Source organism: Orcinus orca, chromosome 14, assembly GCF_937001465.1.
Source record: "Orcinus orca chromosome 14, mOrcOrc1.1, whole genome shotgun sequence".
Taxonomy (NCBI): domain Eukaryota; kingdom Metazoa; phylum Chordata; class Mammalia; order Artiodactyla; family Delphinidae; genus Orcinus; species Orcinus orca.
In genome coordinates this window covers 81,113,750-81,139,393 of record NC_064572.1, presented here as the reverse complement: position 1 = coordinate 81,139,393, position 25,644 = coordinate 81,113,750, and the positions used below count along the sequence as shown (strand labels likewise).

Sequence of the window (25,644 nt, the reverse complement as noted above, 5' to 3'; positions counted from 1 at the left end):
AGAGCCCACGAGCCGCAACTGCTGAGCCCACGTGCCACAAATACTGAAGCCCGTGCGCCTGGAGCCCGTGCTCCGCAACAAGAGAAGCCACCGCAATGGAAAGTCCGCGTGCCGCAACAAAGAGTAGCCCCCGCTCGCCGCAACTAGAGAAAGCCCGCGCATAGCAATGAAGACCCAACGCAGCCAAAAATAAATAAATAAAATAAATAAATTTATAAAAATACCTGAGCAAATTAAGGAATATAGTATGAGCTTATTTGGGGTACAATAATTATATATAAACGTAAACAAATACATACACATATATACCTATGTAGAGATGGTCCAGAACACAAGGAATTGAACACAGCTGGGACCTGATTAGCTGGATGTCCAGAGTGACACAATATAAGAGAAGGCGCCGACAAGGAGTTTGGAGAAAGCAGAGTGGCAGCTAGAATGCAGCCAATCCCCTCTGCACAGTTCAGGGCAGACACGCCCACGTGGGCCAGCCCCCACCAGGCTCTACCCGCAGGGGTGCAGCGGGGCCACCCTCCAGGTGCTGTCACAGCCTGCAAGAAGCATCCGTCCTGCATCAGGGCTCACCGTCCACACTCAGCGAGCATTCTTCTGATTTCAAGGTGGTTTTCCAGGCAGACACCTGGGTACCAGGATGGGGGTACCCCAAGCAGGGGCCAACGTTTTACAATTAGTACCTCAGAGCTTCCTCATCCAGCCTCTCACGTGATCCTCACAACAAGGGAGGCACGTGGATTTCACTCCATGACAATTCCAGCAGGACCTGTCAGGTGCTGGGCACCTGGGCAGCTGAGTCAGACAGATCGGCTCCCCATCTCGAGAAGCTTGCGTCCTCCTGGGTGCCCAGGAGGAGAATCTATAGCCAAGTGGCTCAGCGACTTGCCGAGGGCTCGGAGCCAATACCAGAGCACGTGTCTTCCGTCTCTTGTCCTAACCCAAGTACCGTCCTCCACGTCCTAGAGGCTCCTGGACGTTGACAGGCTAGACTCCTCATTTGCAGATCAGTCTCTGGTACATTTGGGTGCTGTCAGTTTCCCAGAGCATCCTCACCTCCAAGGCAACAGATCAAATGGAGTTTCTGCATCTGGGTCCACGACTGCCCGATGGGGGGTATCCAGCCAGGCCAGCCTGGGTCTCCTGCCCTACTCACTCCCTCTCCCCTTCCTTATGGCCACACCTTAACCCCCTCCCCCTCATTCAACCAGTGTATGTCTAGGCACCCTGGCCCTGGCATCCTGACTACAGTGGCTTGAGGTTCTTAGAACCTACAGGGAGTGATGAGGGGAGGTCATGGGCCACCCAGACCTCTGGGGTCAAGAAAGTGGCCTCTGTTGGGGGTCAGGTCAGCCCCTGTATTTATGAAGGATATGTATATTCATGATGTAATTTTAAACAAAATGCAAAAGGCCAAGTTATATGTACACTAGAATTGCAACTTTTTGTAAAAAGCGCCCATGACGGACTTCCCTAGTGGCGCAGTGGTTAAGAATCTGCCTGCCAATGCAGGGGACACGGGTTCAAGCCCTGGTCCGGGAAGATCCCACACGCCGCGGAGTAACTAAGCCCGTGCTCCACAACTACTGAGCCTGCGCTCTAGAGCCCGTGAGCCACAACTACTGAGCCCGTGTGCCACAACTACTGAGCCTGAGCTCTAGAGCCTGCGAACCACAACTACTGAGCCTGCGTGCCACAACTACTGAAGCCCGCACACCTAGGGCCAGTGCTCCGCAACAAGAGAAGCCACCGCATGAGAAGCCCATGCACCGAAACGAAGAGTAGCTCCCACTCGCCACAACTAGAGAAAGCCCGTGTGCAGCAATGAAGACCCAACGCAGCCAAAAATTAAAAAATTAAAAAAAAAGAAAAAGTACCTTCTTTTAAAAAAAATCCTTCCCCGCAAACCTTTGAGGAGTTCAGGTCTTGTGAGCATGAGTTGACCACTCTCCTTGCCTGTCGCGCTGCAAATAAATGCTGTACTTTCTTTTACCGCAATCCAGTGTCAGTAAAAGAAAAAAAATCCTTCCCTGCAAACCTTTGAGGAGTTCAGGTCTTGTGAGCATGAGTTGACCATTCTCCTTGCCTGTCGCGCTGCAAATAAATGCTGTACTTTCTTTTACCGCAATCCAGTGTCAGTAGATTGGCTTTGCTGCAAAGCAGGCGCGTGGACCCAAGTTCAGTTCAGAAACAACACCCTCCTGGGGAAGAGAACAGTGACCTTCAGCGACGCATCTGGAGACCCTGATGCTTTGACAACTGAGAACATGCATCCAGAGTGGGTTTAGATTTTGCTATATTTCACTTATCTGAACCAATACGTCCCTCTCTCTGCTAATCAGAAAGATGAGTTCTCCAGAAAACCTCTTTCCCAGCTCTGCTAAGTGAATGACAACCTGCGGTCCACTGTGGGTGTCAATGAGCCTCCATCGCGATGCTGCACACAGAAACAAGATGTACAAACCTGAACTCGGGATGGGTGGCCAGAATACTTTTGTAAAAAAAAGTCTGACACTTAGAAAGTTTGAAAAGCTCATTTTCTACCACTGTCTGCAAACAGCGCTTCTGTATAATAAAGAAGGAGGAGGATGCCAATCTTTTGTCCCTTTCTTTCCCATCTCCTTACATGATAAAAAGGAAGAGAACAGCTTGTAAACAGGAGGCCAGTTGCAGAGAATAAGTATTGTTCAACGCCTTGAAAACATGCTTTTCCCTGAAGGCACTGCCTGCCTCAGTGTGTTATCATGCCCTCTCTCATACAAGATGCAGCGACATCAACCCAGTCTTTGACCTACTTATTAAAAATTCTGAACTGATAAAATCTAAGTGAAAGCACTTTCTTTGTGTATAAGATAGGAATTTATGATTCTGATCATTTTGTAGATGAACAGAGCACAACATTCACCAAATATAAAAAATGAGATCAACAGATCTGGTTCTAAAAGTCCTGCTCTGCCACCTGTGAGGTGAGCCACTTGGGACAGTTTCTGTAACATCCCTGGGCCGCAGTTTCCCCGTCTATGCAGTGCGCATAGTAGCGAGTAACAGGTGGTGGTACCACCAGCCATATGGGGTTACTTTGAGGAGTGAGTTTATACCTGGGAAATGCCGTGCCCAAGCCCAGGCAGTTCGAAGGCATTTACTCTCTCCAGTCCTTCAAGTGTTAAAATTCTACAACCAAGATTATTGTATCCATCACCTAAACATTATCAGAGAAACACTAAGCATAGTCATCTTTTCTTTAAAGCCCCCTGTAGTCAGATGACAGCTGTACCAATGATTCCTGAGTTTTCTACAGAGCGATGAGAAAAGAGTGTGATTTTCTTGTTCTTCCCACACACCTAACCCCCGCCCCCAGACACATACGGCTAAAAGGGCTGTGGGCGAGGAATTGTAAAATTAAGCAAGAAACTTCACTCGACTATTTACTGAATTAATTCACAGCCACTAGGAGAGAAACTATAATCAACAAAACAGAAGTCATAGCCCCTGATCTACGTTTTTAAAAGGTCTTTCTGGCTGCTCAGAGAACAGCAGCAGGAGCAGGAGTGGGAGGCGGGGCGGGGGGGGGGGTGAGGAGATGATCAGATCAGCAAGGAGATAGGAGAATCCAGAAGGGAGAAGATGGGGCTCAGACTAGCGGAGGGGCATGGACCAAGGTGGTGAGAAGCGGCCAGATTTGAGGTGTTAACATGTGAGAATTAAGGAGCCAGCTGTCAGCGGTGGAACTGAGATTCCAAGAGCGTTTTCAAAAAGTTTTGGCTAGGGGCTTCCCTGGTGGCGCAGTGGTTGAGAGGCCGCCTGCCGACGCAGGGGACACGGGTTCATGCCCCGGTCCGGGAGGATCCCACATGCCGTGGAGCGGCTGGGCCCGTGAGCCGTGGCCACTGAGCCTGCGCGTCCGGAGCCTGTGCTCCGCAACGGGAGAGGCCACAGCAGTGAGAGGCCCGCATACCGCAAAAAAAAAAAGTTTTGGCTAAATATAAGCATTTATTTTTACTTGCACTATAATTGATACAAGGAAAAAAATAGTTTTTCTCGACTCCAAGAGACTCTGAATCATCTTTAACACTGGTTGATTTAATAATAACAAAAGTATCGGAGTCATCATCACTGGTTTAAATATGACAAGGCTGATAAGTAACCTCATATTTCAGTTACGTATAACAAAGCTCCAACAACAGATAAATTACCCACATCAAACAGACAAACTGTCTCAAGGTTAAGGGATTTGGGACAAGAAGCCAATTGGGTTAAAACAGACTCTCAGAGCTGACCTTCTTGACCACAAACAACTCAATTTTATGATAAAAGGAACAGAACATGGTACAAATCTGACCATAGTCACCTGGCTATTTCTCTTCATCTTGCCTGCAAGCCCAGTTACTTATAAGCATGCTCCAGCCTCCATCCTCACTTATTTTTAGGGCAAGATGTTAAAGGCCAGCTTTGTGCTTTGTTTCTCAAATCTCTTGCATCAAAGGCTCAAAGTTCTCCAATTATCTCAAGGTTCCTGCCATTTAAAAGTCATGCTTCTGGTTTCAGCTGAAAACCTTAATGTAAGATGAATTAAATAATTAGGGGCTTATCTCTTCTTGTCTTTATTTGTCACAGGACATGGGAATGGATTAAGCATAAGAGATAAGAAAAGGAAAGAATCAGGAATTTCACCTAAGTCTTTGCTCACAAAACCGGGGGAAGCATGAATGGAGAATACGATACATTTTGCCCAAAATTAAGATGGAGAAGCTCTGACTCTTGACATTCCACCCCGCACTTCCTTCAACAACCAACACCGGAGGGTCTCACGGGCTTGGTTCAGGTAATGATCATCATGACCACTGAGAGAACTGGCCAGCTCGAGATCAGACTCCTGGAGGAACCCCCATCCACCAGATCCTCATTCCACAGCCTCTAAATTCAAGTAAATAGAAATCTTACAGCAAAGACATCAGGGATGGAAAATGAGCATCTCCGCCAAAGAATGCAAAAGTACTCAGATATGGAAAAAATATCAGACACTTCCTAAGCACCATTTCAAGACGGAGGCCCCACAAACCCTCAATTTCTCCCTTAGACACTATTTTCACCCCAGGCCTTGGAAGCAATGCCTCAGAATGAGCCAGAAGGAGAGCGGGAAGGGGAGGGTATGTGTCACTCAGAACAAGGGACTCCACGGGCACAAACACTGGATTCTGAGCCCTTAATAGATAGATGCCTGTCTGAGGGATGCCCAGAGGCGAGCTCACCCATCTTATCACAGCATGTCCAGTGCTCTGCGCCTTAGACTTTTTCCAGGTCCCAGAGGAGAGAAGATGCAGACTCACTTCCTGACACATGGACACACTGTCAACGCGCAGCTTGGGGACCTCGCAAAGACACGGAATGCTGCTCGCTCATTTCCTCACCCCCTCTGCACACTGAGGTCTCCAGCCCAGTGCCCAGGATGCCCATGTGCACGGCTTGGGGGTGTGGCATCGGCCTCCCCAGCAGACGTGGGCTCCCTGCAGGCCGAGTGTGGCCACTGCATCACCTTGGCCCCCAATTCTTCATGTGTAGCCATCATTCTATTATTTTGTTCCCTTCTATCTTACAACTTGACTGCTCCAATGTCACCGATTTTCATCCCCAATTTAATTTTTTACCAATAAAAGGTTACATCTGGGTATGGGGAAGATATTTCCCAGGGCCCCTGAGATTTGGGCAATGCGTATCATCTCCTGGCAAGCCTGTACCCAAACACCCCCGCACCTCTGGTCCCTTCCACCCACCACCAGAGGCATCGAAACCCTGACTTTTAGAAGGAGTGGTCACATTTGGAGAAGTGGGAGAAAATCAGTACCCAGGAAATTACAAATATCATGTCATGTCATGCAAGTCATAGTATATATTTTGAGCACAGATTGGGAACTATAATATGTAAACCTAAGAGAGTGAGCTTAGAGAACCGAACAGCAGTATTAAAGCACCCCCTTCCCAGCAGGTTGGTTCTGAGGTTTAGCATGTTCTTTTCCACCTTCACAAGCACGAAGGGGTTTTCTTGTTGTTATAAACAGTTCAGACAAGTGATATTAATGTAGACTACTACACTACGTATTGGCATTGCAGGGTTTTCTTCAGTAGATTACACAGGAATTATGCTATGTTCACACAAACAAAAAACCAGAAACATTTCATATATCATTTCTCTTTTTTGTTGTTTTTGTTTGTTTTGTTTATACTGGGTTTTTTTATTAAGACGTTACTTTTTAAGAGCAGTTTAAGGTTCACAGCAAACCTGAGGAAAAGATAGAGATTTTTCATATACTTACTATTCCCTGCCTCCACACATGTATAGACTCTCCTATTACTAATATCCTCACGTAGAGTGGGACATTCGCTACAACTGATCAACATAAAACTGACACATCCTAATCACTCCAAATCCATAGTCTACATTACCGTTCCCTCTTGGTGTTTTACATTCTCTGGGTTTGGACAAATGTATAATGACACGTATCCATCATTATGTCATATATCATTTCTTTACATATATTCTCTTAGGTGGAGAATTCTTCTGCAACAAGGAGGGGGATGGGGTGTTAACCCCATTTCATGGATGTCATCACTGAGGCTCTGAAAGCTGACGGTCCTGAGGGCACAGACTGAGCCAGCAACGCCTCGTGCCCAGGAACCTAGGACAGGTCTGCATTGTGTGCGGTGGTCCACCAATTGTTTTTTTAAGGTGGTGTTTATTAACTTTGCACTGTTCTTGACAGTGGAGATGGGCTGCTTAGCACTGATCTGGGCACACTCACCCCGCTTTATCTCGGGAGCGGCTGGGTCACTACATCAGCACCCCCTCCCACCCACCCCACCCCCGCAGTGTCAATGTCACCTGACTCTCTGGTCTATGTAAAATAAGCAGGTCACAGATATGGACCCATTTCACCAGCCAGAAAGACAGAGAGGAAACGGAGGACTTGCAGTCAGGAGAAAGAACCCTCAGACAGTCCACTGAATCCACGGGCAGGGCCAGGTGACAGGGACAGACTCACACAGAGAGGGCAGACAGGAGAGAGAGACAGAGAGACAGAGACAGAGAAAGGAAGGGGGGGAAGAGTTCTGCCAGCACAGCCTCCTCCTACTGTCCTGTCTCTGGGAGCAGGTGGCTAGTGACCTGGGGGCCGTGACTAAATCCCGAGGCGGCCTTGAAGGCTGGGTCCAGCCCCGGTTCTGGGCAGTCAGGTGGGTGGAAAGAGCCACGCCCTGGAGTGGGGCCAGCGTTCATGACGTGTGGTCCACAGCGCTCTTCCCTCATCTGTTACTAGAACAGCTGGGCATGAGGGACACGAGAACGAACACCTCTCCACTTCTGAAGTCCTGCTTCCTCATCCTCACAGGCAGCACCTTGGGCACCAGTCCCACCAGAGTCCACCTCACCATTCCTACCCGGCACTCCTTCCCACTGACCCCACCTCTGTGTAGCGCCCTGGCCACCAGCAGCAAGACTCCGAGGCGAACACTGATGGAAGCTTCCAGCCACGCATGACCACACTCCACCTGCTCCTTACTTCTCCCTTTGCCTCGGGTCATGCTTCCAGGCCTGACCCTGGGACCTAAACATACTCACTACAGGTGCCAAAACACCCAGGAGTTTTCCCAGGGGCAGGCTTGCCTCCCATGACACCCCCGTTAGGGCCCGAGACACAGGCTGAGCTGCCGAAGGTCAGTTCATCGGCCAAACAAGGACCAGGGCCCAGAGGACCGCCCCTCCCCTCGGTCTCCTCATCTCCCAGCCTGGTCCCTGCAGGCAGCACCAGAGGCTGCACAAAACCCCAGCTGCTGAAAGCCCCTTAGAGGCATCAAGAGGTTAGAGGGGCAGCCCCAGGAGGAACTCACCTACTGTAGGTCAAAGAAGGCGAGTCTAAAAGCCACAAACTCTGATGCTTTACGTTTTTCAGGTTTTTGTCCAGTTTTTTGGACAAAATAGGAGGAAATCCCTTTCTCTAAGCCATCCTGAAAATTACCACCTGTCAGTTATAGGAAACATTTTCCCTCTTTTCTTTCTTTTTTTTTTTTCCTTTGCTCTGGACCTTTTTTATTTTTTCAATTGAAGTATAGTTAATTTACAATGTTGTGTTAGTTTCAGGTGTACACCAAAGTGATTCAGTCAGTTCTACATATATATACATTCTTTTTCAGATTCTTTTCCCTTACAGGTTATTACAAGATATTGAATATAGTTCCCTGTGCTATACAGTAGGTCCTTGTTGTTTATTTTGTATATAGTAATGTGTAACTGTTAATCCCAAACTCCTAATTTCTCTCTCCCCAGCTCCCTCTTTTCTTTAAATCAGTTTGAAGTTTTGGTTTTTCACGTGCCAGCGAAGGTGCCTAGCTGAGGCCACAGGCAAAGCCCTTCCGAGGAAGAGACACTGAGGCTGGAATACCAAAGGGTCCAGCCTGACCCCGGCGCCACCCCCCCACCCCCAGCAGCTGCCTCCCGAACACCCTCTGGGCACTTCAGCCTTTTCCTTCTCCCCCAGGAGCAGAGTTCCTTGGAGAATGATGTTGTGAGTGATGACCTCACTCCCCCAGCAGCACTGTCCTCCAGGAAAGTGTCTTCAGGGTCAGTCTTTCTCCCCTCGAGCATTAAAGGAAATGAACACAGTGACAAGATCCTCTCTGAACAAAGTCGGGCCAGGAAATTCCACGCAAGACCTACGTGTTTGCAGATGTTTTCCCTAAAGTAAAGCCAGCCTGTCCCGCCTTCTTCCTGGAGGGAAAATACTTCCAGACTGCTTTAGGCATGTCCCTTTAAAGCAGATCAAAGAACGATTAGCAAGTTCCACCAGGGCCTTGACAAAGAAAAGTAACTCTCAGAAGCTGGAGCCCCCTTTGATCCAGGCTGCTTCTGAAGTCCCAGAGACCCAGATCTGATCCCCATTAAAGGCGAGCTTGTGCAGGGTAGGGGGAAGGGGGCGGAGCTGCAGAAAGCACGGCTGCTCCTGGGCGGGCAGCCACTGACGGGTTGTTGGCAAATCTCTGTGTGATTTTCTCCCCCAGCATCAATAAAGAGCGGCTGGGTGTTTAATAAATGTTAAGCTCAACGTAGACGAACTTCAGCTACCTCCCACTCGGATAAACAGGGTAAACCCCCACTTCCCTTAGAAATTGACCTCTAGAACATCCCTGAGATGATGGAAGGAATCAGAAAATTAAAAGACACTTCAGGGCAAAGACACAGGCTAAGACTCAAGGGAGGGCCTGGACCAAGGGCCCTGTCAGTCATTTTTATCCCCAAATAAACTATCCACTACATTTCCTCAGCAGGAAGAGAATCTGCAGTCTAAGCTATTTCACTGCCCTGGGAGGACACCTCTGGTTTAAGCTTGCCAAATGATATATCTAAATATATTTTTTAGGAAATTGAAAGTTAAAGGGAAACGATTAAAATGACTACCAAGGGCTTCCCTGGTGGCGCAGTGGTTGAGAGTCCGCCTGCCGATGCAGGGGACACAGGTTCCTGCCCCGGTCTGGGAAGATCCCACATGCCGTGGAGTGGCTGGGCCCGTGAGCCATGGCCGCTGAGCCTGCACGTCCGGAGCCTGTGCTCCGCAACGGGAGAGGCCACAACAGTGAGAGGCCCGCGTACCGCCAAAACAACAACAACAACAACAACAACAAAAATGACTACCAGACTCAGTTTGAATAATAACTAGCAGGAAAGGCCCGAGTGATAGTTCACAAATGATGTGCTCATGGGATTTAAAACTAACTTTCTGTCAGGAAAAAGCCCCCTGTGATATCTAAAATCCTGATGTTTCCAGCTCTACAATTCTCAGACTCTGCAACTCCACAAACACCTTGAAGGAAATGAAGCTGGGATGTTGACCGCAAACTGGGCCCAGCAGTTGGCCTTAGCTGTCAGTCCCATAAGGACAAAGAGCTGCTGGATCTGCCTGTTAGCAGGGCTGGAGCAAACCCTGGACAGAAGGGCCACCTCCACCCCTGCCTCCACCCCACCATCCCCGGCCCAGAGCCAGGAGCTGCTGCTGCTTCCATTTCAGGAGAAAGCAAAGAAAACAGTGAAAGCAGCTAACACAGAGAAAACAATGCTTCTAAATAAGGAGGGTTGGCAAGTACAAAACCTGCGGGAAGTCCACCTCTCCAACAGGTAATTTATCACACAGAAATGGGATGCACTGTGCAGAAGGCCCTAGGAGCCGCTTTCTTTTGCTATAGGGCAAAGAATGAGAGAACAAAGGGAATTCGCGGCTCACACAGTCCTGCCCCAGCCTCATAAGCCTCTGCACTGCCTGCGGCCGCTGCCTCATCTACCCAGCAATGAAGGCGGGGAAGAGACCAGCTGAGAGACGGACAGAGACACCCTCAGGTGCACAGAAGTTTGGGAGAAAACAGACGTCTGAGAGGAGGAGCGAGCCATCCAGGAAGGGAAGGAGGAGGCTGCGGTGCGTGTCCAGCTGTTACCTGAGTAACCTGTAGCCTGCAATGCATCCTGGGATATTCTGCGGGAGCCTTTAGGCAGGGATGTGCTTCCTTTAACCCGGGGCTCTGGCAGGATCCTGTGACGCTACATGGTGGTCACTGGCAGGCCAAGGGTTGAACCAGCTGTCTTCCTGGGTCAAGTACCACAGAACCTTAGTGCCTGGGGTCCACCGGAGCCTGTTCCGGCCCCATCAAGTCCCCGACGGCAGGGTCCCTTGGCATAGCTCAGTGTGGAGCCGATGTGCCTAGGATTCTTTTTGCTAGTAAGACATTCATTCATCTGTTCATGCATTCATTCATTCAACAAATGATTTACTGAGCACCTACTATGTGCCAGGCACTGTACTAGGTATGGGGGACACAGGCATAAAAAGTAAAATTGTGAGAGACTGTAATGGAAAAGAATATGAAAAAGAATATAGGTATGTATAACTGAATCACTTTGCTGTACAGCAGAAATTAAACACAACATTGACAATCAACTATATTTGAATAAAATTTAAATAAATAAATAAGTAAATAAAAAGCAGCAAAAAAAAAAAAAGAAAACCAAGGAGAATGCCCTCATGCTGCTCACATTCTGATAACAGTTAAAGGGACAAATCAAATAACTCCACATTGTGCTGAGTTTTACAAAGAACTCAAACAAAAGAATGGTATACTGAGCTGCAATGTCCAATACAACAGCCGCTTACCATACATGGCTATTTTAATTTAAATAAAATTAAAGATTCAGTTTCTTGGGTGTACTACCCACATTTTGAGCGCTCAGTAGCCACTAGTGGCTAGCGGCTACCATATGGGACAACACGAATTATAGGACCTTTCCATCGTCACAGGTTCCACCGGACAGCACTGGAGAGTAAAGGCGGGAAAACCTGCCGAGAATCAAAGCTGGAGAAGGAGGCGGCCACGCCAGCGTGGGGCAGAAGGCCTTCTAGACGGCTTACAGCATGTGCAAAGGCTCTGGGGCAGGTGGGTATTGCATGCTCAAAGAACTGACAGGTGACCGGTGTGCTTGTAGGCCCCAACAGGAGGTTTGGATGTTAGACTAAAAGCAATGGGAAGCAGATACAGGGAACTGTTTAGAAAGAAGGGAGGTGAGGGAAAAGGAGAAACAGGGCTTGACTACCAGGTTTCTGGTCAGAGCAGCTGGGCGGTGAGGTGTCATGTGCTGGGATGGGGAGCTGGCGTGGAGGCTCGGTTACTTCATATGTACTTTTTTTGTTTTTGAGATAAGGAAGGTCATCAGTTCTATTCTGGACAAGTTAGGCCTCACCGCCCCCTGAGAGACCCCAGAGGAGATATAAAGTAAGCAGCTGGATAAGTATGGTGCTCAGACGAGGAGGAAGGATATAAATGGGGGCATTCTCAGTACATAATAGTATTAAATCCATGAGCATGGATGAGGTGTCTTCAAACAGAGAAGGTGGCCCAGACCGAAGACTTGAGGACCCTTGTGTTGATAAATGGCCATGAGGTAATGAGAGGAGGGGACACGGGTCCAAGCCCTGTATGATCAGGTACCAGCAAAGTACAACTCACTGCCTGTTTCTGTAACTAAAGTTTAACTGGGACATCGATGTACTCACTAACTGTCCGTGGCTGCTTTCACACTCTCACAGAAGAGTTGTTGCAACAGAGACCATACAGCCTGCAAAGCCTAACATGTTTATTGTCTGGCCCTTTACAGAAAAAGTTTGCCAACCCCTTAATTTAAGCCATGCAGTGAGTTCAGTCTCCTTACCTGTAAAATGGGGGTGGAAGTACTTGCCTCATCATAGGAGCAATGATATAATGTGTCTATAATGGGAAACACCTGAGTCTACTCAACAAGACCAAGAAGAAGAGCTTTTCACGCTTGGCTTTGACACTGCAGCATCCAGCTCTGTTTCCATGTTCGGCAAAAGCAAACACCACCCACCTGCTCTCTAGAAACAACCGCTAAAGTGAAGTTGTAAACATAAACAGAACCAGTGGCGCCAAAGCTACCACTTCCAAAGCAGAATGGATACACACGAGCAGTTCTAAGTCAGTTCTTTATGGCCAACCAGTCTCCCGCAGACTCCCGTCAACCCGAAGCAAAAGCATGAGTCCATCAACAATTGGCTTTCATGGAACAACTGTTTACAATGCCTAAGTCCTCATCATTAATCTTAGGGAGAGAGAATGGAATTGTTCAACATCCTTTGCCTACACCCGAACGCTGCCCCAGCTCAGGCAATCCATCTGGCAAGAGCAGCCAATCATATTTCAGGCTACAGTGGTTCCTAGGCAACCAAAACTATAGCCACTGAAACAGGCTGTAGATGACAGAAAGAAACATGAAGATGAGGACAGAGCATCGATGGGGAGAGTACCCCGAATCCACTGACCTGGATGTAACACCTGCCATGGTCACTTCATCTCCCAGTCGTAGCTGCTCACCCTACCATAAGCAGGTGCCCTGTCCCAGTGCCCAGCAGAAAGGGGTGGCATGACCCCTTGGACAGTTGGCAGCTACTCGGAAGGCCTTGGAATGTTCTTGCCTTCTGCTCACCTTAGAGAAAGCCAGCAGATAAGCCCTACAGAGAAGGTAGTGAAGGGCCATTCTTCTGGACCCAGGTACCTGGCCACAGAGCCCACACTGGAGATATTCAGAAATGATAACCAAGGAAGAGCATCTGCTATGGACTCAGTGCTTGTGTCTCCCCAAAATCTGTACACTGAAACTCTAACTCCCAATGTGATGGCATTAGGAGGTAGGGCCTTTGGGAGGTGATTAGGTCATAAGGGTGGAGGCTTGTAAGGGCATTAGTGCCCTTATAAGAAGAGATACTTGAGAGCCTGCTTTTCTCTCTCTTTCTCCGTCTCTCTCTTTCACTGCCTTGTCATGCGAGGACAAGAAGACAGCCGTCTGTAAACCAGGAAGGGGGCCCTCACCACACACTGGCTCTGCTGACACACTAATCTTGGACTTCCCAGCCTCCAGAACTATGAGAAATAAATATCTGTTGTTTAGGCCACCCATCTGTGGTATTTTTGTTATAGCAACCTGAACTAAGATAGCACCTTTGGGACTCAGGCAACTCCCACTCTACAGACAACTTTACAGCTTATTCGGTTTCAGGGGGAAAAAAACTACTCATCATTTTGTCAAATGATAATATCCAAAAGTGAAATCTGCTTCTAGGAACTAAGAAGCCCATATTCAAGATGCTGTCATTTAAGCTAAATGACTTAGCCAAGGGTCGCCTTAAGAAACAAGGCTTTGAAAGAGATCCAATGAGAAAGATCCTGCCAGGAGCCCCAGCAGCCCTTTCGGGACTTCTGAGCGGTTGACATGCTGGCCATTTTCAGGCACAGAGCGTTCCTGCTTTTGCCACTGTCTGGTGCTTTTGCCTTCTCAGAGTCTACACAGGTGGAACCTCACCTCTGAGAAGCCCTAAGAGGCAGGTGGGGCAAGGTCAGAGTCACTGGACCCTCTAAGCAGCTCCCAGATTGAGAGACAGGATGGGGAGCCAGCCACACGAGGATGGAAGAGACCAAAACTCTACTTTCCCGTCTGCGAACACAGCTGCACGAAGAGGTGCAACCCCTGTCCTGGAACCGCTGAACCTGGTGCAGGTGGTGCCCAAGGCCTCTCTGGTCCTGGCCACTGTCTTGGCTCTCTCTCTATATATATGCCTTTTTTAAATTTTTTTTTTTTCATTTTTTTGGCCATGCTGCGCAGCATGCGGGATCTTAGTTCCCTGACCAGGGATCGAACCCGTGCCCCCTGCAGTGGAAGCTCGGGGTCCTAACTACTAGACCCCCAGGGAATTCCCTCTCAGCTATAATTCTGATCCCATCTGCATCTCAAATCCCAGCCCAAACTCATCAACCTTCCCCCAAACGCACTCCCAATCCCATTTCCTTGTTTTGGCAAACGCCACATCCTTTTCTTGGTCATCTGAGTATAAACCCCGCACTTGTATTCCCCACTGTCTTTAACCTTCCCTCCCCTGTCTCATCAATCACCAGGGCCGTCATCACTTCTCTCCATCCATCCTGGCCCTCCTATTTTGATCCTCACGGGTCTACACAGGCATGGGTTTCCCTATTTGTGATGTTTTTAGAGCCCAGGTCATGAGTGGCGCCACAGACGAAGCAGGCTGAACTTCCCCACAGAACAATCACTTTCACTCTCAGATGCTAATGGCCCCTGGCTGCCCCTCGGTGGCCAGGGTGTGGGAATTTGCAGGAAGCTGAGGGAGCCCCCGGAATGAGGGTCTCCAGCTACACAAAGGACAAAGTACTTAATGCTGCAGCGGAAGAAGGGCACAGACAGCGGGTCTAATCAATAGACTCAGATCACATTTACTCAAGTACTTCCCGTCCCTTTCCTGTATGTGTTTCCCAACCGTCAGTGCTGAGAAGTAAGTGTTTTCTGTGGCAGAATTCTCCTCTCCCTGCTACCCCTCTTCTATTCGGAAACAACGGCTACTGTCGCTACCAGAACTTCTTTCCCAGACAAGAAAGCAGCCGCTAGAGAAGTGGCCAACGGTTTCCGAGGGACCAGGATGGAGAGACTCACCTAGCTCAGGGCTTCCCCAACTTTTCTGCCTAAAAATCATCTGGGCATATTTACAACTCACTGGTTAAAATGGAGATTCTGATGGAGCCAATCAGAATGGGGTGGGGCTTAAGATTCTGCCTTTCTAACAAGCCAGGAGAAGCTGATGCTGCCGTTTGTGGACCATCCCGGGAATAGCAAGGGACTGCAACACTTGAACCTCAGTCCCCCTGCCTCACCTCCCAATCCCATGTGCCACCCTCCAGTCTGCTGCTACACCCCCAGAGGGGAGACACAAGACTCGCCATCTTCCTCCTCCTTCCTTACCCCACTGCACTGCTGTACAGAATGAAGCTATCAGCTGGGGCCACAAAAGTTGCCCAAAGGCACCCCAACCTGAAACCACAAAGAGAAATCCTGAAACTAAAAAAAAAAAAAAAAAAATGTCCTGCAGGGATTTCCAAATCATCCCTGTCTTCCTCTGTCTTTTGGTTTCACTCTTACACACGGGCCTCCCTTAATTTGATCTTTCACAGGGAACCACCAGAAAAAAAAGAGATATAGATGTTCGGTTTAGATACCAGTTGTCATGGGCTGTACCTCGCGGCAGGCGTGCACCAAGTTCATCTCCGTCCCTGCAGCCCTGACAGCATTATCTTACAGTGGAAGTGTCTTTTCTGCCATGGACCATATGCTACGCTGTCTTGCGTATTATTCATGTGCATGTGATTTTATGTGCATGGAAACGCATACTATTGTGAAAGACACGAACCTGTGCAAAAAGGGGGTACTCTCTTAATAAACTTTTTAAAATCTCTAGACTGGAAATAAGCGAATCTGTAGTAGAAAAACAAGCCCCAGTTATTCAGACAGCAGAGATGCGATTTTAGAGAAGAGTTGCCAGGTATAGCACCAGCCCCAAGCATTTCCACTCTCTCCATTTTTTCAAAACAAAAATGTTAGGGGATGGAGGGTGGGACTCTGTTTAGGAGTAAATATACCATCTTAAAGATGTCGATTTAGAGACATTTCAGAAGTCGCACTTCCAGGGAAAGAAGACTCAGGCTGGCACATACGGACCAGCTCACGCATGCAATATTTGAGAAGCAGCTTCCATCACGATGTGGCTGTTTGGCCTGGAGTTTTACTTAAACACCACTTATTCCCATAGGGTAGACTTAGGGGACCTTATCCAAAAAGGCGGCTTCTACCTAACAGAATCTCTCCCCACTCAGCCCTCAACCAGCAGAATCCTGGTCATTTATTAACGTAACTGGGAAAGAGGGAGGGGATGCCAGGGACGGGGAAGCTGAATTCCCAATGGCTGAGGAGTGTATTTTCCCAAACATACGGTCCCATTATCTTTTCCAAGTCTCTCTAAAGCTTTTAGACAGGTTTGAGCCCTGACAGCTCACTAGCCAGTTACTGCCCTTTAACTAAACATAGGCTGAAACCGTTCTTTTAGGCTTAGGCTCAAATCCTGTGTGGTAGTACGTGATCTCCACGCATCTAACAATACGACACATGAACGAAAAACAGGGCAGGCAAAGCGCGAGGCTCACGGCACTTAAAATCCTCCAACACGACGCGCCTCCATTGTAAGATGATGCTTTCTCGAGCTACGGGGAGCAAGACAAATGATCGGTGCACACCTGCTCCTTCTCGTGGTTCGCTGCTGAAGAGCCAGAGCCTGGAAAACCATGAGGCTCACTCAGCTTAGCATTACATCACCGCGCTGAGCCAGCTCCTCATTGAAACCCAGGAGCGGGGACGAGTGAGGAAGCCCCACATGGCACCCCATCCCTACTACAACACACAGACCAATCCCTGCAACCCTGTAATCTACACATCAGTGGCTCCCGTGACCACTGGACCGTCCCCACCCCTGCATCCCCACCAAATACTCCTCTCTGAAACACATTCTTCTCTTTGGGAAAGGAGAGCAGGCAAGGCTGGGAATGTGGAGGCCCGCAAGCCTGACCTGCTGAAATACAGCTCAGCAGCCAGATCTATTCAATAAGCCCCGTCCTCCAGGCATGCCTGGGTAGGCGATGGAGATGACCGTACAGAAATGGCAATCCTAATAAACACCCAGCCAGGATAAAGGCCACTTCTGAGCACATGAGCTCTGCGGTTTAGAGAAACGATCGGATTCCTGGATGGATGCAAAGTCAAATGCTGCCTCGACCGATGGACCAACGACAGGACCCTTCAGCTGCCTTTACTAATAATAAAAAGAGGCCTTGTCGTCGACAGCGTTCACCAGCGAGTGAGTGCACGGACGCTTAGGCTAACGGGACTGAACGTATACCAGCGATGCTCCACTCCATCCGCCGAGCCACGTGAGTGGCTGCCCCTAAACTGGTCGGTCTCCATGGGCACAGCACTGCCACACTCAAGGATTCTTCCCATGAGGCCCCTGTTGAGGCCCGGCTGTTCCCTTGCAGGAAATACCACTGTGCCGGGGGTGCAGAGTGAAGACACACAAGAAGCCCCCAGTCATGCACTGGGCTGCTCAACAACCGTAAAATTCCAGGGGGTCACTTCTGCCCCCGGCAGTATCCTGGGGCTGCCAGATGCCCGTTCCAGAGGGGGAACTAAATGCTAGAAGGGGGAGCCACCAGGTAAAACCATGCAAGGCTGCCTGGAGAGAACGGCGGGGCCAGCCCCAGCTCCGGGCTGCCCGGGCATCAGGAGAGGGGACACTAACAAAGCCCTGGTAGCCTCTCCTCCTGGGGGGACGCGGGGGGGGGTGCCTCCAGGGCGGCCCGGCGGAGCACTTACATAGCCTCGGAAGCCTCCAGGTTCAGGTCGCTGGCTGGGACTGGCTGCAGAGACTGCGACCCTCCCATCCTCGCTGCGCCCTGGCGAGCAGGCTAGCCGCGAGTAGGGCCAGCGTCCTGGCACGATTCCTCCAGCGGGAGTCCGGGGTGGGCCGGCCGGCGGCCGGGGCTGCTGCACTGCAGATGGGAGCAGCTGCTGGCATCCGGGGCGGCGGCGGCGGGGAGCTGCGGATCGGGGCCCGAGCCGGAGGCCGGGGAGCGAGCGCCGCGGAAGTGTGCGCGCGAGGGTGGCCGGCGCGCGCCTCAGTGTGTGCGCGAGTGTGGACGGCGCGCGCGGCTCTGACGGGGCGCGCGAGTGTGAGCGTGAGCGCCGGTGGGGTCCGAATGGATCTGCTCTCAAACACCCCGGCAGCCCGGCTCCTGTGTACGACACGGTGATGTCATCATCACCGAGCAGCCCCCGACGCCTGAATCTTCACAAAGCTCCACCGCTGGCTCCGGAAACGGGGCGAAGACCCTCCCTCTACACCCAAGTCGCCTCCCCCAGCTTCCCGCAGCCTCGCCCAGACCGCCGGCATTGTGTGGCTTTGAAATGCAAATGCACTGCGGGCTGGGGAGCGCGGGGGCCCCAGGAGGGAGGGGTGTGGTGGTCTCGGCCAGGCTGACCACAGAGGGAGTGAGGGTATTCTCATTCCAGCTGGCTCATCCCTCCAAGGAAGGAAGTGGACTCTCCCGATGGCTGGGAGAGCAGGTAAACAGGCTGCAGCGGGAAATGTGCAAGACGTGTGCAGTATCCTGGCGGCTTCTGCCTCCTTCAGGCCCGGTGGCCAGGCTGGCGCTGGCTGAGGCCTGTACCAGGGAGATGCGAGGGCCTGGCTCCCCGCCTCCCCACCCCTCGTGAACCTAGGCCCGGCCTCCAAGGACACCTTTTGGGGGTGGGGGGATTGGGGGAAGAAAGAAACACAGCGGCTACAGAGTCTGCAGCCCCATCTTTGGCCACCAGATGAGGGCTCCACAGAGAACTCCCCGTGCCAGGGCTCGTCCTAAACCATCAGAGGCCAGGCAGGCTGCGAGCAGCATGTCAAAAGCCCCTTAAGGCTAAGGTTGCACAGGGAAAAGGCAGACCTCCCTGACATACAATCAAAACATCCATCTCTGTGCTTCTAAACACAGGCTGGGCCTGCAGGAGGGTCGGTGACACCCCATCCAGTGCCCACAGCACCCACCCCATCCCCCTGCTGGGGCAATCATGCCCAGCTCGCCAGGTCCCCCCGCCTGGCTCTGGCTGGCTCCAAAACCCTCAAGTCTTGCTTGGGCTCCTGGGCATCATCATCGAAGGCTACTAGAGAAGGATTTCATCTCCTTTTGGTTCAGGAGGTTTGGGGGCCCACCTGGGAACTGACCATCCGTCCCATTCTGAGCTCCAAACACAGACCCACGACTGAATTAAGGTGGAACCTCTGATGCGTAAATTGAAAACTCTTCCCCAGGTTCCCAGCATTTCTTTACCCCACAGCGCCGTCAGCCTCAAATGCATCTAAATCGTGGCCAAAAGAAAAATTAAATGGAAACAAAACTCAAAGCGTTTTGAAACGTCCTCCAACACACTGAGTGTTTTCTAAAACTGTGGCCAGGGGTGTCTGGATGGGTACTTTTGAGGCTGCGGCTCCTGAGCAGTTCTAGAGCTTCATGGTGGGCTGACTTTCCTCTGCTGACAGTTAAGATCAGTGTCAAACAAAGAGCCAGAAAGTCAAAATCGTTTCCCGGGATGCAGCAACATGAAATTTCCAGGAAACACTGAGAAGGTTTACTTTCTCGAATTTATATGAAAATAGCTAATGATGTGTCAGTCTCGCAGGGAAGGCGACTGTCAGGGGCTGGCCTGGTGAGGCTTGCTCTAGAAAGCACCTCCCAGGAAGCCGTCACTCACTGTCGTGCGGCGTGTCATCTGGTGGCAGGGATTCTCAGACTTGTTCATCCTGTCATTCTCGGCACCCCGAGGGTTTGTTTCTTTGTCAGAAAACAGACCTCTTGGGCCACATACGCAGCTGGGATTCCAAAGAACCTGACCACGTGGAGCTGAAAACTTCATAAGCACTAACTTAGACTTTATCTTTTGAGGAAAGTGACCCCTTCCCTGGGCACTGAGGGTATGTATGGCCTTCAGCCAAACTCAGCACTAGGAAAATACATGGGAAAAAACATGAGAAACCACAATTAGAACTCATCTGCTAACTTTTATTTTTCATGACACGTGAAAGCACAGACCCTTCCAAGTGTCCAGATCCTTAACCAGCAGGGATTTGCTGCAATAACAAGAGAGGGCTTTGAAATGAGAAGGGAGTTCAACTCCTGACTTCTCCCTCCTTTGCTGTGTGGCCTTGAGGCAATCGCTTGACCATGCTGAACCACTGCTTCCTCAGCTGGCAAAAGTGAGGAAGCATCTATTTTGCAGGGTATTGGGAATATTAAATTATATGTATGACAGCCTGGGACTAGGACTGTAATTGCTGCTTGAGTGGTGTTAATTTTCTTTCCTTCTTTATAAGAAATGTTTTCCCCTAAGTATAGCACCACGTGGGAAATGAGGAGGCATTACAGTGAAGTGCTTTTATTTAGAACCCCAACAATCATAAACTTATGACCTAGTGACACGTCACTTAGTAGGCTGACACCATCTCAGTGATGTTAAAAACATGACCAAAAACCAGGGGGAAAGCAAATACAACCTGGAAGCCCTTGAGGTCGATGCAACTGAAATCCGTGCATTACTAGTTTCTGTGATGAACTTCCGGAAGAACTTTTCAGACCCTCATTTAAGACAGTTGATGCTTACTTTACACACAATTTAAAACAAGCTTGGGAACTTCTCTGGTGGTCCAGTGGTTAAGACTTCACGCTTCCACTGCAGGGGGCACGGGTTTGATCCCTGATCAGGGAACTAGAATCCCGCATGCTGCGCAGCATGGCCAAAAAAATAAATAAAAAATAAATAAAATAAAACAAGCTTGGTTAGCTAGTAATTCTGCCTACAGAAAAAAAGGAGAACTTAAAAAAAATGGGGAGGGAGACTGATTAGAGAGGAAAAGGGCTGCTCTCCCTAAGAACCCGACCATGCCTGCACCCTCATCTCAGACTTCCAGCCTCCAGAACTGTGAGAAATCAATGTTTTTGTGTAAGCCACCTGGCCCAAGTTATTTTTATTATAGCAGCCCAAGCTGACCAACCAAGAGGGACTGCTTAAGATACACTTCTAGGACTAAGAACGACTAACAAAAAGGGAAAAGATTAAAAAACAAAACAAAACAAAAAAAACTACCCAAGTTAGACCAAGGAAATTCGAAAAAACAGCAGTCCAGGGCCGTTTAAGCCCGCTTAAATGCTCCGTAGACCCCGGGCTCTGGTTATCCACAGGAACTGCTGATGACACAGACACCACCCGCTATGCCGCACGCCTGCCTGCTTACTCCCTCCCCTTCCTCCCTTCCTTCCTCAGCCACTCCACCCCAAATCATGCCCAGGAGGTAAAATCATGGGTTTATACAATAAGAAAGCACAGATTCCATCCAAAATTATTACAATGCAAGCAATTAGCATTGCAATCACACATTCCCTAGTGTAGTCAAACCTGCACTGAGCACCCACTTGGGCCAGACCTTTGGCTGAAGCCGAGGCTCCATCAGTCCCAACAGTCCCATCAGTCCCCTCTGCTTAGTCCCAGCCTTCCTTCCCGGAAGTGCTGCCTTCAAACGGCCCGGCTGCCCCTCCCTCCCTCCCTTACCGCCTCTTCACACCCACCCTACGCTCCAGACTCCACCTGCCTGCACCTGGCCACTCTGTGAGATGCAGAGGCTGCTACAGCAGAGCACTTCCTCTCTCCACCAAACCAGTGATGCCCAATGTTTCTAACCATGGCCCTCATGAGACCTGAACTCCTCCCCCTCTGCTCTGGATCAGAGCATGCATATTCTAGAACGCTAAAGGTCGGCTAAGCCCACTCAGATGGGCTCCACTGCCAACCCTCCTACTGATGTCCCCAAGACATCCTAGAAACCTGGATAAATCAAGGAATGCACCCATCATCTCTACATCAATTAGCAATTCCACATATATTAGTGCATTTAGCATGTGCCTGATGAGTCTATTCTCAAGTTACTTACTGACACATACAGAAAGATCAGCAAACCTGCTAAATCCCTGTAATTGAGGGATAAGATACATGGTACAGACTCTTAAATCCCATTAGGGTCCAAGGGACCGAGCCACAGTCAGAAAGGGCGAGTAATTTGAAGCACCTCTGACACCCCAAGAAAAACACACTTGAACGGCTTCATCTTTGCCTCCAGCCTCGGGGAAGTCTCCAGTTGCCATAGCAACAACACTCTCCAAACAAGACCAGTGGACCCCTGTGCTGCTAATTAGCCCAAGCACACTGGCTAAAGGAAACCAGGTCAGATCACAGAAAAATCCATCTGGCGAGCACGAATAATGTCAATACAGACGGAGAATGGGCCTGGGCAAGATCCTATTTCTTCAAGTCTCTGGCCTTCACCGTCACCGTGGGGACCAGAGCGAGGCTGCACAAAAGCATGTGGACCGCCAACCTTTAGGCAGGGTCCCGGCTCTGCAGGGCCATCACCACCCGCTTGCAACTTGTTCCTTCATCTCAAGGCCGGAAGGTCCTGCCCCACAACCCGCAGCTCCAGCCAGCCTGTCGCTCACTGCCTTTCCTAAGACTCTAAGAGCTGGGAGCCGTTTGATTTCAGGCCCACGTTCAGCAGCCATTATGTGAATAGGAGCCTGAGGCCAGCAAAGCCGACCGGCGTACAGGACCGGGCCGCGGGTCACGACCGGCGTGCGGGACCGGGCCGCGGGTCACGACCGGCGTGCAGGACCGGGCTGCGGGTCACGACCGGCGTGCAGGGCCGGGCTGCGGGTCACGATCAGCGTGCTGCCGATGCTTCCCCACCAGGCTTTACAGAGCAGGGCTCCATTTTCCTGGGCTTTTGGAGATACAGCTTTAACGTCCCACAGCCTCGCTCCATAAGTTGTCCACTGCCTTCGGGAAAAAGTCCCAGTTCTATATTCCGGCCCTGATCCTGACACTGGCTCCACCCTGCATTCGAGCAGGGCCAGGGTCCCCGCTGTGACCTCAAGCCGAGGAGACGCTCCTCCCCAACCTCTCCAGCTCCCCCAATTCCTCCTGTGCGTCAGGGCCCATCTCCCGGCCAGCTTGTAGGAGGGGTGAGTCTCCTCCAGCCCACAGACTTCTTTCTCCCCATTCTCTACCGCGGGCAGATTTACGCCTGGCGCTTTCTCGCCTCATCAGAGTCTCGCTTTATCCGTGTGTCTGTGTTTGGTGTCCACGCTCTCCGGCCTGCCGTGTGCCCCATGCTCAGCGAGAGCTTCATAAACATACACGGTGTGAAACCTCAGAGGATGTGGGAACAGGTCCTGGCAAAAGTCTTCAGTCTTATGGTAAATAGAGAAAAGGTAGAAGATGGTGGGGTTCCTTCATTTCCAGGGCCACAGGGATTCTGATCATCTTCTATACTCCAACATTAGATCTCACGTGCTCACCCTGCGGAGTCTCGAGTGGTTTACTTGGGCTGAAGAGCAGGCTCAGGTAAAACCTCACCTTTTCCAAGGTTCTCTCGCTCTCTCTTTGAAAAGGGCTGATCTTCTATGCCTTTCTCACCGCCTTCACCACAGGTACACCTGAGATCGTTCAAAGTTCCTTGCAAGCAAGGACCACCCCAAAGGCTACTCTTCATGGGGAAAAAAATTCCTTTCAATTCTTTTAGGATAGAAGGTGAAGGTTGAGGATTTTACTGTTAGACCCAGGAAGGCAAGCCAAAATGTACTAGAAAAGGAATCAGTAAAGCGAGATAAGGGGGACTTCCCTGGTGGTCCTGTCTTGCAATGCAGGGGACGTCCGTTCAATCCCTGGTCCGGTAACTAAGATCCCACATGCTCCAGGGCAAATAAGCCCGAGTACCGCAACTACGGAGCCCATGTGCTCTGGAGCCCGCGCACCACAACTAGAGAGAAGCCCGCACACCACAACTAGAGAGAAGCCCGCGCACCGCAACTAAGACCCGACATAGCCCAAAAATAAATAAATAAAATAAATATTAAAAAAAAGAGAGAGCGGTAAGACTCACTTTTATTTCAAAATTAAGGATTCAGGATACATTTTTAATCTTTGATTCCTACAAGAAGGAAGGAAAGCAGGCTAACCCTAAAACCCAGGGCTATGCAAAAATGAGGATAGCATTGAGTTGAGAAGTCTCATCACGTGTGCAAAGGAAATCAGTAACACGAACACCACATCCCAGAAGACTAAACAAGATCCTTAAAATCCCTCTTTCTTTACCAAATAAATTCAGCTCTTTTGAGATGGAAATGGTAGAAGACACTCTTGAGATAACATTTTAGAAAATACATCCTACCTAATCTCAAAAAGGACTCAAGCTTGCAATTCAAGACAGCAAAAGAATTTTGAAAGAAAAGATGGCTAAAAGCCTGAGGGACTGAGGTTATCCCGAAAGTACTTACCTAAACCCTGGTTGGAGTAAGCTGCAAGTTTGGCTCTACGTTTCCCAGCAGCCAAAGAGAAAAGGGAAACAATCATTTTCAGTTACGCAATTCATAAAACCCAGCAGATGTTTTTTTTAAAAAGGCCATTCCACGGATAAGCAGCTTTTTGCGTGACTGACATTCTCAACATGTTCTTTCCTATGGGTTCTCCATCAGGAAACAGGGTATATGGTGGATAATGCCTTCAACAATATCCTTCCACCAACACAACATTCAATTTCATATGGCAACTTCAGCAAACATATCAGCCCCTACTTAGCTCCTCTAGCAATCAATAAAATCAGAAGTTCCTGGAGGATATATTTCCAGTTGCCCCATCCTGCAGAGAGGGTCCCCCCCATCCACGCTCCCACAGTGACAAGGTTACAATAAGGCGAAGCAAAGGTCAGCCCTGGAAGATGTTCATCAACAAAGCAACCACTTCTGGACTCAGTTGTCCCTCAAATACTCCTCCTGGCTTCGCAAGTTCTTGCCAGTTGTCTCTCGTTGATTGTGGGGAAATATACAACACCACCAACTGCAAAGGAAACTGCAAACCTAGCAGAAGCTGCAGGACACCATGAAGTGAATGAATCTGATCCTGAGGAACGGCTCAAAAGCCACCCAAACCTGTTGAGATAATGGTGATCTGTGAACAACCGAAGAGGAGAAACTCACAAAGATGAGGAAGAAGGTAGCTTCGAGGAGAGGACATCAAAGAAGGGAGAGAGCCCTTCAGAAAACAGTTGAAGCATTTATGTTAAAGTGACTGTGTAGTTGAGCTGCAGGAGTCAAGTGTGAAGTGAAGAATATGCAAGTCTGAAAATCTGCCAGAAAAACGTAGCCAAAATTCTTTGTTCATGCTAAGCACAAACATATGGTTATCATTAAAGTCCACATTTTGTTAAATATTAATCATTCTCATAATTTTTTCATTTCTTTTTTCAAGATCAAGTCCCAATTAAACATTTTTCCCACTATTACCGTAAAAGTTTGATTCAACAAGTGGATTCATTTCAAGTGGCCTTTCTCAAGGAACAATTTTCTTTAGATAATCTGCACCCCTTACTGTAACTACTTTAACAACTAGGTTTAAGATCACAGGCAAAACCAAACACGGAGACATTTGGCCAAAGAAAACACCGACCTCCAGAGTTCAACCTTCTACTAAGAAATGGTCAAGTTTCATTCAAACCTGGGAAGAGAGAACCGACTGACTGGGGTCAAAAACAGAACCAGTGAAAT

General features: G+C 49.6%; 1 protein-coding gene across 6 annotated transcripts in view; it reads right to left on the bottom strand.

The window, feature by feature from the left end:
- TACC2 (transforming acidic coiled-coil containing protein 2) overlaps positions 1 to 25,644 on the bottom strand; it is a 206,639-nt gene that overhangs the window by 56,581 nt on the left and 124,414 nt on the right. For 2 of the 6 annotated variants that reach the window (XM_004265752.4, XM_004265751.4), the window contains exon 1: positions 17,822 to 18,336. The exons of 3 other annotated variants lie outside the window; for them this stretch is intronic. In XM_004265752.4, the coding sequence (XP_004265800.1) occupies positions 17,822 to 17,889 (68 nt within the window). In that variant the 5' untranslated portion in view covers positions 17,890 to 18,336. Of the gene's footprint in view, positions 1 to 17,821; positions 18,392 to 25,644 lie in introns of those variants that run through there. One more of the 6 variants, XM_004265753.3, reaches the window with a different exon arrangement.